The sequence below is a fragment of the Bos indicus x Bos taurus genome, chromosome 8, assembly GCF_003369695.1.
Source record: "Bos indicus x Bos taurus breed Angus x Brahman F1 hybrid chromosome 8, Bos_hybrid_MaternalHap_v2.0, whole genome shotgun sequence".
Taxonomy (NCBI): Eukaryota; Metazoa; Chordata; class Mammalia; order Artiodactyla; family Bovidae; genus Bos; species Bos indicus x Bos taurus.
The window spans coordinates 102,777,693-102,795,350 of record NC_040083.1 but is presented as its reverse complement, the minus strand read 5'-3'; the positions used below and the strand labels follow the sequence as shown (position 1 = coordinate 102,795,350).

Below are 17,658 nucleotides of genomic sequence, written 5' to 3'. Positions count from 1 at the left end.
GTGTCCGACTCTTTGCAACCCCATGAATTGCAGCACGCCAGGCCTCCCTGTCCGTCACCTATTGGCAACAAGCTAAACTGTGTAGACCTAATGGAGATTTTTTAAAAACAAAACCTGTTTCATCTACACAATGAAGTACTCTGCAGGCACTAAAAATGATGTTGTAGAAGAACATTTATTGATGTTACACTGCTAAATGGGAAAAAAAACACGTCAGAAAATTGTGTGCACTAGCAATGCTAATTTGCAAATAAGATATATGTGTATATATACAAATGCCCGACAGGAGACATACACCCTAAAATGTTAACAGTGGTTATCCCTGGGTGTTGGATTAAGGGTGAACTTCATTTCCTTCTCCTGGTTCAACTGTATTAAATATTTTCTTCATAGTAAACATGAATTACTTTTGTAACAATACAACAAAAGTCAACTGCATTTAACAAAAAATCCCCACACTTGCCACGCCCCAGTGGATGAAGGACCCAAGGAAGGGGGTTGCAGAGTCAAGCACACATTTACATTTGATCTAGCAACAACAGCTACCATTACTAAGTACAGTTGTCCCTCGGTATCCATGGAACCCCAGCTGATACCAAAATCCAGGAATGCAAGTCCCTTATACAAAATGGCATAGTATCAATATTTGCATAGAACCTACACACATCCTCCCACATACTTTAAATCATCTCTAGATTACTTAAAATACCAAGTGATTAGGTGAAACTCATTCAGTTGTGTCTGACTTTTTGTGACCCCATGTACTGTAGCCCCTGTAAATGCCATGTAAGTCATTTTAAATGCAATGGAAATATTGTGTAAATGGGACTTGCCAGGTGGTGCTAGTAATAAAAAAAAAAAAAAAAAAAAAACCCTGGATGCCAATGCAGGAGACTTAAGAGATGCAGGTTCAATCCCTGGGTCGGGAAGATCCCCTGGAGAAGAGCATGGCAACCCACTGAAGAAGAAGTATTCTCACCTGGAGAATCCCATGGACAGAGGAGCCTGGTGGGCTACAGTCCATAGGGTCACAAAGTCGGACACAACTGAAGTGACTTAGCACACACACATACTATGTAAATAGTTGCCAGCTCAGCAAATTCAACTTTTGGTTTTTGGAAATTTCTGGAATTATTTTTTTTTTTCCTATTTGGGGTTGGTTAAGTCTATGGAAGCAGAACCCAGAGGTATGGATGGCTGAACATACTTACTACACGCCAGGCACTTGGCACAGACCATTCCCCTTAGTCCTCAGGAGAACCAGTGAGAGAACCTCTCATTTGACAGAGGCTGGGTGACCTGCCAGCAATCCCATAGCTGGTGAGAAGCAGAGCTGGGATCTGAACCCTGGCCTGTCCACCCCTCAGTCAGACTCTGCCTTCACGTTAGCTGCTCCTGTAGGTTCCTGGGATGGGCAGAGGAAGGTCCCAAGCAACCAGGCCCTCTGTCCTCCGACTGGTTCTGTGCGGGCCCTCCCTCCCTGCAGACAGCCTAGGGGGCAACACAAGGACAGGTCAGCAAGGGCGAGGACCACAGCGCAGGGAGGGCGTGGCGCTGGCGGGCCAGTTGGCTGAGGTCAGGGCTCAGGGCAGACCAACCGGGGACTCCTCGCCTGCTGGGCGACAATCAGGAAGCCTGACCACATCCGGCCCCAGGAGTTCCCAGGCCCTTCGCGCTCCCAAAGGCGGGGAGAGAAAACCTTGCCTGGCCTGCTGCCACCCTGGTAAACACAGCAGGAAAACAGCTTGCCATCTGTGACCATCTCCCTGGACCCCGGACGGCTGGCCAGTCCTTTCCCTACTTCCAGGCCTCTTCTTCTGTTTGAGGAGGGGCTGTGAGCGCTGATGGCTCCAGCACCCTTCCAGGTCTAAATGCTTTGAATCCGTGGTGCGCTTCCTTGCAGGGGGCCCAGCAGGAAGAGGAAGGGGGTGAGGCGTCCCACCCAGGTCCCGAAGGAGCCCCCTCCCCTTCCCCTCAACTCCGTTCCCACTGCTATTTTTAGAACAGGGAACATCTCCGCCAGCCCTGTCCTGTCCAGAGCTCCAGGTAAAACACAGCTGCCCCATTCATTCCACTCCAGCCAGAACGTGGGGGGAATTTACAGACAAGCCAATTGACTAGACAACCTCTCCCCAAGCCGTTAGCCGGGACACTTCTCACTATTTCCATTACAGCCCAAAGCGATGACTTACTTTTCCTAAGACGACACAGCTGAGTGAGATGCAGAGCATCTCTAAGACAATCTGTGCCCCTCCCTGTCCCCAACCTGTCAGGCTCCTGAAAGTCCCCAAAGAGGAGTGCTGGGAGGAGGGTCCTAGTTCCAGCTCTAGCACCAACTGCATGACGCTGGCCAGGAGTTCTTACCCCTCTCTTGTCTTGGTTCCTACAAATCAGCTTGTTAATCGATGAATCCCGCTGGGGGAGAGGGTAGCCTTTTCGGTTCCACACTCAAAGATTCTGTAGTTCTATCAAAATTCTAGTCATTCATGAAGTAAATATTGCATTCTCTATTATTGGGTTTGTGTGGAGCTGTATTTCTAAAGTTCATCTGAGAGTTGATAGTGGGTCTCAGAAAGCATTTTCCCATCGAAAATTGTGTTATAAATGGTGGTCAGTTTCCTATGCTAGCCTACTGAACACTTAATGTTCTCCCACAAGGAGAAATAGCAGAAACCTATACTGTAATATATTTTAATCAAAATGGAAAACCACTAACATTTAAAAGACACTGAGAAAATTTACCCTAAGTAGTGTTTGAGCAAAAGAAGGTACACATTAAAGACAGTGCGTTAGTGGCAACTTCTGCGGAAGTCTAAAGGAGACTTCTGACCACACTAGAAACTGCAGGCATTGCACACCGATTCTTACAACTTTCACTGAAAGTTAGCTGTATGCCATCGACCAGCAGTTAGAGAGATTAAAGAACATATGTGTATCCTTATATACATGAAATTAAAACAAGAGTCCAGTGAGCAGGAAAAAAGAAGGAATGGGAGAAGATTCTGGGCTTGAAAGCTATTGTGCTGTCTTCCCAGGAGTAAGCCGGGAAGGAGGCACCTTTGGTTGGGAGGAAGCAGGGTTGTGCTTATAATTTGAGTTCTGAGATGAGGACCTCTTCCTGTATAAGATCCACTGATACATTACTTGACTCAAGTACATGATGGATATTAACCATGTACAACACTTGCACATGGGCATTCCGGGCGGCCCAACGGTAAAGAATCCACCTGCCAAGTGGGTCAGAAAGTTCCCCTGGAGAAGGAAATGGCGTCTCACTCCATTATTCTTACGTGGAGAATCCCATGGACAGAGGAGCCTGGCAGGTTACAGTCTATGGGGTTGCAGAAGAGTTGGACATGACTTAGCAACTAAACAACAACACTTGCAAATATTCACACACACTTGTTTCAATATGAAGACCAAAATGTCTCATTTCTTTTTACTTTTAACCTCTTGTTAAAAAAGCCCTGGGGCTTTGGAGATGATTCCTAGAGATCACCTACATTCAATACCCTCGTTTCTCTTGGTAAAGAAACAAATGAGCAGAGAGGTGAAGTAATTTGCCCAAAGTCACACAGCGAGTTACAAGCAAAATCAGGATTTGAACCAAGATCTTCAGAATCCTACTCTGGTTTTCTCTGAGGACAAGGAGCTCAGTGAGAGCTCCACAAACCCGGGAGAGAGAACCATAGGAGCAGTTCCCATCAGGTCTCCTTCCCTGATGAGTCAGTATGGATACGAGGCATTCACAAGCCTGAAGTGAATCTGGCCAGACTAGATTGCTTAAGACCAAGTGGGGATCCAGGCTCTGGTCTTACAAAACTGAAGTGCAATGGAAAACGCTCTGAGCCAAGAAAGTCAGCAGACCTGAGTCAAATCCTAGCTCTGCCTGCCACTACCTTGTCCCACGAACCTGGCCAGGTCACTTACCCTTTTTGAGCCTCGGTTTCCTCATCTAGATTCTAGAATGTGACAGGCTTGAACCGTAATCCAATTCTACAACATCTAGTGAGTACCTACCAAGGATCAGGCTTAACAGAGTCAGAGAGAAATAAACTATGATCCCCACTACAGACCATATGCAAGTTTGCTTAAATAACTTAACCCTGCAGAGAGAGCTAATTTATAAGTTATAAAAATAGATGGTCTGTCAACCAAACGCAAGCACCACACAGAACCACACACACCATCGGGCCTTTGGAAAATTAAGGCAACATTAATATCTCAATTTTATGAGAATACTTATGATAGTCAGATGTTATGAAAATATCTCAAAATATGCAGAGCCCATGAATTGCTGACCTCTAGAAGGAGGGGAGAGGAGCGCAGTGAGGGTGACAAGGGAAAGGCCGTAGGAGAGGCCTGGACCCTGCCTGGGAGAAGGGTGGGTGTGGATGTCTGGCTCCCAAGAAGCTCATGGTCTTGCAGGTGAGACACAGCTGCCTGACACACCATGCTAAAGATGAACAAAACACTATGGGGCACAGACGGGGACGCAGGGACTTCTGAGGCAAGCCAGGGAGCCTTGAAGCCTGAGGACTGTATGTGGCCGCAACAGCAGAGGAGGGCAGGCAACATCAGGCAGGAGAAACAGCCTCAAGAGGAACATGCATGGGGAATTTAGAGAAGGGGAATAATTCAAAATGGCTGGGCTGTGGGCTCAAAGCAGGAGGGCAGAGCAACCAGGGAGAGAACCAGGGTGGGACCATGGCCTCGCAGGATGGTCTTGAAGCAAGGAGTTGAACTACTCAGCCTCCCCAGCTTTGATGGTCTGTGGTTGCTGGAAAGTAGTAGAACGGAGCCATCCAGAGTCAGTGCTCTGGGGCTGGGCCCCCCAGGTTCCTACCCTAGCCACTCACTGGCTGTGTGACCTTGGGTAAGTTTCTCCTCAAAGACTCAGCATCCTTATCTACCAACCAGGTATAGTGAGAGTAAATGTGTAAAGATGACAAAGAACCTCAAGAGGCTGTAGTGAGGATTAAGACAGAATATGTAGGTGAAGAGCTTGGCATTGCTCCAGGCTCACAGTCTTAAGCGCTCACTTATAAAGTACTTACTGGTATTATTCTACCCTTAAACTGAGGATCTGGGAACAATTTGGAGGATGGTGGCCCTATTCAGAGAAAGGCTTGAAGAAAGATAAGGTAAAGACGGAGGGCAAGGTTGTGCAATCTTCTTTAAGAATAACAAAAAAAGATAGCAAGATGGCTGAGGCCAAGAGGAAGGTGGGGAAGAGGATGATCTTTCTACAGCCAGATGGGCAGCAACAAGGGGAGGCAGGAAAGCTGGAGAGACTGGAAAACAATTTTGGTGGGGGAGCGGGAGCTGTGGGGGTGGGGCATGGAGAATATCTGAAATCTAGTCCATTTGACACCCAGTTACTTAGTATTGGGGCTTCCCTGGTGGCTCGGCAGGAAAGAATCCTCCTGCAATGCAGGAGATTCGGGTTTGATCCCTCGGTTGGGAAGATCCCCTAGGAGGAGGCTACAGCAACCCACTCTAGTATTCTTGCCAGGAGAATCCCATGGACAGAGGAGCCTGGTGGGACTACAGTCCACAGGGTTGCAAAGAGTCAGACATGACTGAAGCGACTGAGCGCACACACGTACTTAGTGTTGAGATTTGGCATCAGTCAACTAGCAAAATCTGGGCCCAAAACCTGCAGCAGGCTCTCACCTCACCCTTAACCAAGCAGAGGTCAAAGGACTGAACCTATCCCTTCCTGCCTTCAGCCTCTGTTCTATCAAGACCAGGTCCCCAAGACTCTGTTGCTGGCCCTCTTGAAAGACAGACTGAAAAGGGGGGTAACCCGACCGTCCCAGTGCTGCTGACTGTCTTCTGGAGTTCCTCCTTGTCTTTCACAACAGATTTTTCAAATCTTGTATAACGCTATTCATCTTGTCAGCCTGGACCACCCTGGGCCATATGAACTCCAAGTTTATTCTCTAGTGTGTAGAGAATAAGACATCTCATTTTATACTCCTCAAGGATTCCATCTAGAGCTTAAGGGGCCACAACTTCTACATGCTCGGTATCTTCCCTCCTGGCTCTTCCTGAAGGAGATAATTGATTTCTTTTACTTCCACCCCCTAAAAGGCAAACCGTTACATCTGGAAAGAGCAATGGATTAGGCTGAAATGCCTTGGCTGGAGGACTAGCTCAGCCTCAGGACTAGCCACAGCTGGGAAGCTGTGTGACCTTGGATAAATCACTTAACCTCTCTGAGTCTTAGTCTCTTGCATCCATAAAACAGGGCTGCTGGGAGGCCTAGGGGAGATAATGCCTGGGGATCCCAGTTGACACCTCTGATGCCCATGTTCTTGCTGTAGGGGCCTACCCACATCGTGAAATTGCCTGCGCCTTCAATTTGCAGAATGCTCTAGGTGCTGTGTATGAGAAATACAGGCTTTGGTGGCAGAATTTATGAAAAAGAATTTAAAATAGAGAATAATTAAAAAAAAAGTCATACATAAATAAATGTCTTCATTATTTCCAACAGGTCCCAATTCCCAAACTGCCAAAGGACCCAGGCAGCAGAGACTGGGAGTTTCAGCAAACCCAGAGCGTGAGACAATAAAGAAAACAAGAAAATGGGATCAAAGGATGTGCAGGGGGTGGGGTGGGGAATTTAAAGAGTCACTTTGTATTCAAATCGCACAGATGGCCTTTCCAACAATAAATGGTTGTGCTCCCGTGCTCCCAGCTCGTAGGTCCCCAGACACACTGCAAGACAATTGGGCCATCAGGAAAGAGGCCATTGTGTGAGCTTCTTAGAGTGATTTGTGTGGAGGGAGGGGCTCGGCCATGTTTCCCGTGATTATGGCTCTTGAAGGCAATTTCGATGCATTCATCATCCTGGACGTCTGGGGATGGACCAGGCTGTTGAGGAGCAATGGCCACCCGATCGTATTTCATCTTCTCGAGCCCGTCGAGCCAAATTAATTGTCTCATCGATTTGAAAGGCAGAGCAGCAATGGCGCTGTGGCTCACCACAGTCAGCGGGAAGACAGGGCCTTCCCAGAGCTGATGGCTGCGTCCCCAGCAGCAGCTTGCTGGGACAAGCGAAGGAAAGCGCCCTCCCCAGGGCCAGGTGCTGCGTTTAGTGTCTCTGGCGTTTAGTGTCTCTGTTGCCCTGCCACCAGAGCTCCCAACCTCTGCACCCGTGTGGTGGACAGAGGTAGGTCCCCAGGTCCAGAAGAGAAAAGCTGGCTGCCTTTCCAGACAGGTGATTCTCCTGGGCCTCACTCTCCCCTTAATGTCATTTTGTAAGGGAATCAAATGAAAACATGATGCTGCTTGCTGTCTGTGCAGACCCAGCTGTTTAGCCTCTCAGAATTAACCCTGCAGGCGGAGTCTCAGCTGATAGACACTGCTTGTCCCACTCTGGCCGGCTATTCCCCTGCTGGGTGGGGCACCGGGTTGATCCCCTGTTAGATTATTGCTACCACATGTCTGATCTTTCCTAGGCTGGGAGGAAGGGCCATCTGTGGGAGGCTAAAGGAAGAATTCTCTACAGGGCCACCCTTCTTGAGGTTCAGGTAGCCAAAGCAGCTGAGCAAATCCAGCAGGGCACAAGACTCCTCTCCAGAACACAGAGAGGATCTTAAGGACACAACGCCGAGTGTTCAAGGGGACTTCCCTAGACTGAAGCCCAGCCTCTCTGACCTCCTCTCTAGGCAAGGCCCTGCTCCTACACGTGCCCTTTGTGTGTGAGTTTTGTCTGGACAGAAGGATGTGAAAGCTGCCCCACACTGGCCTGTCACCACTGTCCCCTGGTAGGTCACCAATCAGCCTCACGGCCGGACGGGTCTCCCCTCAGCGGTGCTGAGCCACACTTAGCCCTGGTCCCTGAGTCTCGGGAGCTCCGCAGAAAGCAAACCCAGTCAGCTTCCCAGGGGCCGAATTCCAGTTTCCTATCAGCCCATTCAGCACCGGATGGACGGACAGCACAGGCCACCCCTGCTGAGGCCTGGGGAAGCCCCACTACTCCCAGCTCCTGGGGACATTCTCAGTACTCGGCCCTGGTCCCTACCCAGGCCTCACAAGGAGGGAGCTCTGTGAGGACGGCCTCGCCCTGACTTGCATCCACTGAAAGTCAGACATGGTGGAGGGTGAGAAAGGTGGAGGACAGGAGACGCTTATCCGAGCCTCCGCTACCCTCAGGGTCTGGACACCCACATAATCACCTCCCCAGCACCCCTCCAGGACAGGTCGCCTCGCCCCTCATCTGGAGGACTTAAGGAACTCCCCACCTTGGGTTCTACCATCTTCTAGAAATGGTCCCTGAGACCCTGTGACTCCCTTTCTCAAAAGCTTTCAATGGCTTCCCACTGTGCCCAGACCCGAACTCTCAGTACAACACGAACCAACACAGCCCTGAACCACCTGGTCCGCACCCAGTGGTCTTTCCCCTCACTAACTCAAGCTCCAGCGGCCTGGCCTCCGTCCCTCCAGCACGCTGCACCCCTACCCTATCTCAGGCACTCTTCACAGGCTGTTCCGGTCTGCCGGGAACATTCCTTCCAGAGTCCTTGACTGGCTAACTCCTTTCTGGCCTGCGGGTCGTAGCTTCAAAGTCAGGCTTGTCCCCTGCCCCTCCCCCACCCCTATAGCCATCTACACAACATTCTCTCTTGAAAGAATCCTTTCTTTCCCTTCATAGATTATCTCAGTTCGTAACCACGTGTGCGAGTGTGTGTGTGTGTGTTAACCTTTACGTAATGCTCACTCTTCTACTAAGATGAGAGCAGAGACTACATCCACCTCACTCTCCACAGTTATCTCAGGCTCCTAGCACAGAGTCTGGCATAAAGCACATGCCCTCAAAATATCCGATGAGTGAAGGAATGAATGCTTGAGTACAGATGACAAATGAGTGAAGCAGTGGAGATATCTTCTGGCAGCCAGGCATCTTGGCGTTGTTCTCCATCAGCGCTGACCTCTCCTGACCTCTCCCCCTGCCCCCAAGGCAGGTGCTGGAACCACCGGAAGCCCACGTGCTATTTCACCTCCTTCTTCCCTGTAGGGAATAAGCTTCTGGTTCTTCTCCATTTGGGGCTTTTGGATCCAGTCTGCATCTGCCCACAGGGCCTCTGGCACCACTGTGGTCCTTCTGATGCCAGTCCACACACACCCGTGGGGCCATTCCCTTCAGATGACCCTAGGCCCAACATCTTGGTCCTCCGACTTGGGTCCAGTTGAGGTGAGGTTACTCTGTGGTAGGGGATGCCCAAGAAAGGGTTAAGTTGCCAGAAGCAGAGTCCCGCCCTTGGGTTTGCTCAGCCAATCAGAGTCTGTCCTGATGAGGTAAAGCTTCTATCCTGGGTAGCATTGGTTGAGTTGGCCGGCCCCATCTCCTGCTGGAGAGAGCCATAAGGGTGGAGTTTCTGTGGAACCAGACAGAACTGGAGTTAGCTTCGCTGTCGACTCAGGCCAGGGCTGCCTGACTCCAAGACCTGCCCCTGCTCCTTCCTACAGTGCTCACACGGACCCTGGCATCTCCAAGGCCCCACCTCTGGGTGCTGCAGTGGAGATGATATGTGGCATGCACCTTGGTGTCACAGCTAGGAGAAGTCTTACAGCCAGACCAGACCCAGGAGGCCTCAGTTTCCCTGCCTGGTCCCAGGAATATGGCAGGTGGCTACCGGGAAGTGACATGGAACGGTCGTCACATGTGGTCAAAGTGGCAGCATTCAGCCTCAATAAACAAGGCCACTAGATGAATCTCCTATATAGACATAACTTTAATAATAATTCAGAGAGTTCTTCTTGTACGCCTCTTTGCTGAGCACGTTACATGAGTTTAGCCCTCACGAGAATCCAGTTCATTCAATCACTGTACTCATGAAAAACCCGAGTCTCAGAGAGGCTCAGTGCCTCACCCGAGGTCATAGAGCAGTTAAGCACTCACACCTCCCATACCACTCACTATGTTATTTTAGAACCATCTGCTGGCATATCTGTCATCACCACTGGACTGCAATTTCCCAAGGAAAGAACGTGACAGATTCTTCGTGCATTCCCAGCACTGAGCTCAGGGTGCACCCTGAACGGACGGAGCCAGCACGTGCTGCACCCCACCCTCTCCCTCCCTGACGGCTCAGTCGAAAGCCTGCTTTCCTCAGAGGCTTCCTAATGCCCGGGCTGGGGCTCTGCACGTGGTAAGGGCTCAGTGCAGGTTCACTGAGTGGACAATGAATGGGCAGCCAAGAGCTCCCCTCAAAGGACCCCAAAGGACCTAAACTAGAGTCTGGCCCAGAGCAGGCATTTATTTCTATGCTGCTGTGCTATATGCTTAGTCGCTCAGTCATGTCTGATTCTTTGCAACCCCATGAACTGTAGCCCGCCAGGCTCCTCTGTCCACAGGGATTCTCCAGGCCAGAATACTGGAGTGGGTAGCCATTCCCTTCTCCAGGGGATCTTCCTGACCCAGGGATTGAACTCAGGTCTCCCACACTGCAGGCAGATTTCTTCACCGTCTGTGCCTCCAGGGAAGCCCAAGAATACTGAAGTGGGTAGCCTATCCTTTCTCTGGGGTAACTTCCTGACCTAGGAATCAAACTGGGGTCTCCTACATTGCAGGCGGATTCTTTACCAGCTGTGCTACCAGGGAAGGCCATTTATCCCTATATTTGACTGAATAACCAACCCAATATGTATCTGTCTCTCCCTATTAGCTTAGAACCTGAACAGCCATCTGTGAGTTATTCCAGATTAGCTTGGCAGCATTCCCCATGGTAGGGAGTTTAGTAGAAGTTACCCCAGGTGAGAGAAGACAGCTAGTTTACCCACAAGGGCAGATGACGAGGCGAGAAAGGGTGAAGAGTGCGGATGGGGAAGAACAGGGTGCTGAGAAGAAGGAAGCTAGAAGAGGAGAGGAAGCCAGCCACTTATTTCTACAGAAAGAGGGAGCACAAAGGCACACCTGGAGCAGCCTCCCCCCTGCCGTGGGCAGCCAGGAGACAGCCGGAGAAAGACAGTGGAGCCGTGGAGAAGGGACACAGTCAGAATGCTGCCCGTCCCCTTATGCCCACCTGGTCCCAGCTGGGACCCCCAGACCCCCACACTGCAACCCCAGGTAACTGCAACCCTCAGACACAGCACAGAAAGCCTACGGTCGCCCCTCCCCACCACCAAGAGGGGAGCAGACCTGGCCACTAAAGGCACATTTCATAGGCGATCGAGTGACGCAGAAATCTCCAGGGCAGAGTTCTCTAAAGGAGACTGGACGACCCCGGGTCCTCAGCTTTCATGGGAGTCACAAAGCTTGAGGAGCTGGGAAGAGCCACCTGACCAGCGTGCAGATGGGACCACCAAGGCCCCAGCGGGAAGCTGTTGCTCAAGGTCGACGCAGCAGGGAGTGGAACACCCACCTCACAACTGTTCTCTAAAACCACCTTCCTCCAGTACCCTCTGTCCCTCCCCAGGAGCATTTCCTTTTCAGGGCATATCACATTTATTATGTTTTGCAAATGGGGGAAGAACTTTTGCATTCCTTGAGATGTTTGAGTGTCAGCTCATTCCAAGGATCAGCAAACACTATTGAAAGGAGCAGGGTTCAGAAGGGGCAACACGGGAGTTCGGGGAGCTGCCTTGCAAAGTGTCTTTTCTCAGAAAAGCACTGGAGTTGGGGGGACAGGGAGTGGCTTAGGCAGCAATTTCCGTTCTGCACACAAGGAGGAACAGTTCCGGAAAGAACAAAGAAATAGCATTAAAAAATAATAATAATAGCACGCTTCTCTAGTCAGGACTCGACACAGATTTCAAGCAAAAGAGCTCTGCACAGTGCAAGAAGCCAGTCCAGGCTCAGCTTGGCCTTCCCTCTTCTTTCTCCCCTGGTGGCGGCAAGCCTAGTGAAAAGACTGCAGCCCAGCCCTGGGCAAGGAGGTTCATGGTCACCGGCAAGGCAGCCGGGACCTGACAGAGCTGGGCACAGGTGCACAGCCTGTGCCGGCTGGACAAGCCACCTGGTCTGGTAGTTAAGGTGATTTTTTTTTGCTGAAACACTCCTGGAACCACGCGGGGCTGGAGAAGATCCTATTTACTAGAACTTCTCTCAGGGAGCATTCTGCAAGCAACTAGAAGGAATGAACTGCTAAGACTCTTCAAGTGTGTATGATGTCGGTAGGGAAAGTGGGCAGTGAGATCCATAAGGGGGCTGCCTAACAGAAGGTCGTTACTAATTGCTGCCCAAGGAGGGTGGGCCAAGTGGGGTGTGCCAGCTGGGCAGGGCCCTCTCTCAGGTGAGGGGGCCATGTGAGGCCATCCCGGTGGTTAGACCCTTTTCTTCTCCCTCCTCCAGCCCAGCACACAGTTTCTCATTAAGCACACATTTAAAAGAGCTTTAATCTCGAGTCACGTCCAGCTGTTGCCTGCCCGAGATGCCCATATATCTTGGTGCGGCCCTGAAGCCAGGCCCCAAATCCAGAGTCAGTCAGCCAAGCCTGCAGCCCTGCAGGGACCCACTCTCAACCCAGCCTGCCTTCAGTCGCTCAAACTGTCCCCCGACTCCCCAACCGAAGATGGAGAGACTCCCCAAGGTGCTGAGAAGGCTGTTGCCAACCTACTCCAGAGCCAGCAGACACAGAAGTTGAGGCCAAAAGAACTTTTTCCGCAGACCAGGAGGAGCTAAGCCTAAAACACAGGACAACTGAGGAACACAAGTTCCTCCTCACCAGCGGCCGCCCTGGTGAGGAGGAAGCGGCCTGTTTTCTGATTGTGACCCACCCCAGATCAAGGAGGCCAGGCAGCCCACAGCCTCGGCAGGTCTCTGTGGAGTAGCAGAAGCTGAGATTGGGAGCCAGCCAGCCGAGCAGGAGCAGCTGGGTTGTGGTTGACTGAGCGCCTACTGAATACCAGGCACCATGCTACGAGCTGTGGACGCACCGTCGCCTTTCCTTCACACGACAACGCTTTGGAGAGGAAACTGCTCTCCCCAGGTGGACCCCTAGGGACGCTCAGTGAGTGGTAAAACAAGATAACTGTCGAATCTGAGATTATATAATTCTCAGACACTATTTTAGGAGCTGCCGGCCGCCACCGCCCCGCCAGGGGTGTGCGGTCCCTTTCCCCACTCCCGTCCTTGGCAGCCTGCCCTGCCGGGCTATGCGCAGGGCGGCCTGAATGCAGCCAGAAGCCGCGCGGGGCCTGCGAGCTGACCAGCTGCCGCTTGCTTTCCTTTCCCTTCTTCTCCCTGATTCCAGCCGGCCAACCACCTTGGCTCCTTTGGCAGCCAATCAGACCAAATTCCCAAATGGCCAGCACGTTCAGCGAGAGAAGGGACTCACAAATGGGGGATACAACTGTGCCTGGCGTGGGCATCTGGGGGACAGTGGGTCCAGCTCTGGTCCCATCACCCTCCACAGGCACAGGACCAGCTGCCCGTCCCCACGTCAGCTTCAGCTGGGAGTCTCTAATCTCCCTGATGCTCCAGCTGGCAGGGCCCCAGTCCCCGGAAAACTCCACTTGCCTCCACTTGGCTGTGGCCTGCATCGAACCAGCATGGCTTCTTTCTGCCATAAGCGTCCATTCCTAATTATGTCTGCCTCGGGCCAGTTTTAAACACCAGTGTGCTGTCCCTGGGCACGACCTAGAGGGGGGACCACGTGCCTGGCAGCAGCAGGAATGCCGGCCCAAACTAGACCTTGCCACAGGTGAATTAGAGAACAGGGTGGAGAATTGATGGGTCACGCTCAGTTCGGCTCTGCCAATCTACCCGAGAGCCCTCGAATTCGCTCAGTAGATCCAGTGACACGCCAAGGAGAGAGACGCTCTCAGCTTCTTGCCAAGAGCCTGCTGCCCAGTTCCAAGTTCTGAACTCGGGCTGGTCCCAAGCTCAATTTGGAGGCTCGGGGGTCTGGGCTGGCCATGGTGGGAGACGAGGGCTGTGGCCCCCGGTGAGGCCCTTACCTTGCTGTCGGGGGACGGAGTCGCCAGCTGCTGCTGCTTCGCGATGTTCTCCGACAGGCACCAGCACACTCTCTTCTTCTGCTCCTGCGAGTGCGCTTCCAAAGTGAATAAGCACTCTGCCTTCTGACGTCAGAGGAAACAGAGAAAGGGGCAGTCAGGGCTGCTCCCTGGTTCAGGGGGCTCCCGGCCCGAGCCCAACCCTAACCATCCAGTAGGTGAGGCTGCAGCAGGGTGGGGAGTGACCACTAAAAGCCACAAGTGCGCACACTAATCCCCGGTGACATCGAGGCAGCCAGACAAGCAGGGGAGCTGGTTCGGGGGCCAGCTGGCAAGCCCTGTGCCCACGGCCTAGGGGGAGGGAGGCAGTGGTTCCCAACACAGTGGAGTCCTGTGGAGAGCTGCAGACTGCCATGGTGAGGTCACCCCCGGGGACAGGCGGCAGAAGGCGACCGCTGGGGGAGCGCGTGGGGGACCCAGAGGGCCGAGGTCTCTGCCCCCCTTACATTCTGTGGAGCGAGGACCCCTCCCCGATCTCAGCACACTCATCTAATCACAAGACCAGGGTGAAATGGGTACCCACACAGGACCTGGGTCCCTCCGGAGAGTCTTTGGAGACTGGTCGCATGGCCTTCAACAGCCCCGCTGCTGCCTGACACATGAGCTGAGTCTGATCAATGACTGTTCAGCTCAGTTGAGTGCAAGCTTCTGGCACTGCTGCCATTTAAATCTCGCTTTGCTATTTAACCTTGTTAAGTGCTGCAATCTCATCTCCCCAACTAGACCCGAAACCCCTTCTAGGAAGGCCTTTTTCATCCAGGCCTAGTATAGTGCTTGGCCAGTCAAGGCCTCAGTGAGCTCTGGCTCCCAGGAGACTCTCGGAATGAGGTCAAATCCAGGCCAGCCTTAGCACAGGCACCAGAGAGCTGCGGGGACCCAGGGAGTCAGCCCCGAAGGAGCCAGAATGTGCTGGGGGCGGGGAGGGGAGGAACAACATGCCCCGCGTTATCATCCTCTGCAGGACGCTCTGCTCTGCGCAGGGAGTGGCGAGCTCTTTCTGTCTCCGCTGGAATTTGATTATAACCGCAGAGGGCTGCGATTTGATGAACTCATCCAGGGAGCTAAGGGTGTGAGCTGGATGGCTCAGAACATAGAAAAGGACAGTGTAGAATTCTATGCAATCCTTCCTTTTTTTGCAGTTGGATAGGACTGGTCTGAATCTCAGCTTTGTTGCTTCCTAGCTGTCAACCTCAGAGAAATCTGTAAGATGGGAATAACCACGATGTCACCTACCTCTCAGAGCTATCAGGAGGGCAAGCAATAACCCAGGCGTCAACAAACAGCTTCCCTGGTGGCTCAGATGGTAAAGAATCTGCCTGCAATGCAGGAGACCTGGGTTCAATCCCTGGATGGGGAGGATCCCCTGGAGAAGGGAATGGCTACCCACTCCAGTATTCTTGCCTGGAGAATTCCATGGACAGAGGAGCCTAGCAGGCTGCAGTCCATGGGGTCACTAAGAGTCAGACACGACTGAGCAACTAACACTTTCAACAAACAGCAGCTATCTTCATTATTGGTACTTCATTTGTTTAAGAAATATTTATTGAGCACCTGTTTTGTGTCAAGGACTGTGCTAGGCCCCTGGGGGTGAAGAGGGAAATAAGAGAGGCTGAGTTCTTGCCCTTAGGATGGGGGCAGAGACAAGAGACAATTAAACAATGTAATTACAAACTGTGGAAAGGCCGAAAGGGAGAGGTCCTGTCTGAGCCCAGTAGACAGAGCCAGCCTTTCTGGAGGGGCAGCACCCAGCCAAGGCTGAATGAGAAAGAGCTGCCAAGGAAAGTGCTAGGGAGAAACCGTTCCAGGCAGAAGGAACAGCCAGTGCCAAGGCTCCGAGCTGCGATGGTTGGTTATCAGCTTCATGGAGTAGCATTTGAGCACTTTTTCTCCCCTACCATCTGACCCAGCCCTCAGGGAAACCACCCTTTAGGCAAGGGCCACCTCCCAAACTAAGTATTCCCAGGGTGCCAGCCCCAAAGTGCTCAGAGTTGTTCTTCCTAAAAGCATCAGAGGAGAGCGGAAAGAAAGCCCCACCTCTTGGTTTCAGGGAACTGAGTGGACGTGGTGAGGCAATTCTACCACTTAATAACAGACTTCCACTTGCTAGAATCCCCAGCCCACTGCAAGGAAGGACTCACCCCAAGATGCCCCAGAGAGAAGCCAGGTGGAGCAGGAGCTGATCAGAGAGCCATCTGCTCCCTGTCTTGTCACATTCACCCAGCGAGGGGAGGGGCAGGGCAGGGACTAGGGTCCCTTCTCACTTAGAAACGCTGCCAGTGTGGAAAGGCCACAAATTTGGCCCTGGCCCGAACCCCTGGAGGAAGGCATGGCAACTGACTCCAGTATTCTTGCCTGGAGAATCCCATGAACAGAGGAGCCTGGTGAACTACAGTCCATGGGGTGGCAGAGAATTGGGACACGACTGAAGCGACTTAGCGTACACGCATGCACGCACAAGCCTCCCAGGCCTGCCTCTACCTAGCTATTTGGGCTTCAGCAAATCCTTTCAACTCCCTGAGCCCCAACTTCCCCCGCTTTTTCTGTTCTGAAGCAGATTCCACCTTAATAATAATTCCCTTTATCTAATTATCCATTTTAAAAAGCACCTTCCCATCCATGATCTTAAGAAGGTGTCTGAGGCCCCAAGGACCTAAACCTAGGCCCAGTTGAGGGTTTGGGGTTGGCTATCTTAGATGCTCACACATTCCAGGGAGGCCCTAGCTCCCAAGCCTCCTCTCCAAGTGTCGCCTGGAGTTTGGGAGGCTGGCCTGGACGAGAGGGAGAGCCTGGAGCCAGCCCCCTCCAGGAAGGCTGAATTCCCATCTGCCTAAATCAGGGGCCCCCACTGCCTGCCTGGGTCTCTCTTGGTCCACTTTGTGACCTGACTCATCAGTTTAACACTCATATACACTGTGTCCTCAAATATCAGGCTCCAAGGTCAAGGTTGTAAGCTGCCCTGAAACCATCCTCAGGAAGCTCACTTGGAGGCAGGGCCTCCTTGATCACCAGCTGGTGAGCTAAGCTCTCTGCAGATGGAACAACACTGGGCCCAGACCTCTGCATTCAAACATACGTGTGTGTGTGTGTGTGTGTGTTTGTGTGTGTGTGTGTGTGTGTTGAGTTGTGTCCAACTCTTTGCAACCTATAGACTGTAGCCTGCCAGGCTCCTCTGTCCATGGAATTCTCCAGGCAAAAATACAGGAGTGGGTAGCCATTTCCTTCTCCAGGGAATCTTCCTGACCCAGGACTGGACTTCTCTTGTGTCTCCTGCCTTGGCAGGTGGATTCTTTTGAGCAATCCCAAATCCAACTAGAAACCCGGCTCCTCTTGCCTTCTTTCTTTAAAACCCAATCTTGCCTCAACCTTCTTGTTTCTGAATTAATATTATCCTTATAAAAACGAAAACCTCTTCTACTACAATTTACATTTGTTCACTTGCTGTGACAGATGTTCTCTCACTTAATTCAATTCTCCCAGTGACCCTACGACATAGGGAGAAAGGAAAAACACAGCTGTTACCATCTTTTAGATGAGAAAACTCAGGCTCAAAGAGGTTAAGTCGGCAGCCCCAAAAGTGTCGGGAGAGGAGGGATTCAGAGTCTGTCTTCTGCCTCCTCCAGAATCTGCAATCTTGCCTTCTTTATTTAACAGTATATGTACATTACAAAGAATGTGAGATACTCCTCTTAGTTT

The 17,658-nt window shown here is 51.8% G+C and overlaps 1 protein-coding gene across 5 annotated transcripts in view; it reads right to left on the bottom strand.

Annotated features, from left to right (window-relative positions):
• The window catches only part of RGS3 (regulator of G protein signaling 3), a 137,360-nt gene that overhangs the window by 48,505 nt on the left and 71,197 nt on the right, over nt 1-17,658 (bottom strand). For 3 of the 5 annotated variants that reach the window (XM_027550571.1, XM_027550572.1, XM_027550573.1), the window contains one exon: nt 13,909-14,031. In XM_027550571.1, coding sequence (XP_027406372.1) covers nt 13,909-14,031 — 123 coding nt within the window. Of the gene's footprint in view, nt 1-6,420; nt 9,387-13,908; nt 14,032-17,658 lie in introns of those variants that run through there. The other 2 variants (XM_027550574.1, XM_027550579.1) reach the window with 1 other exon arrangement.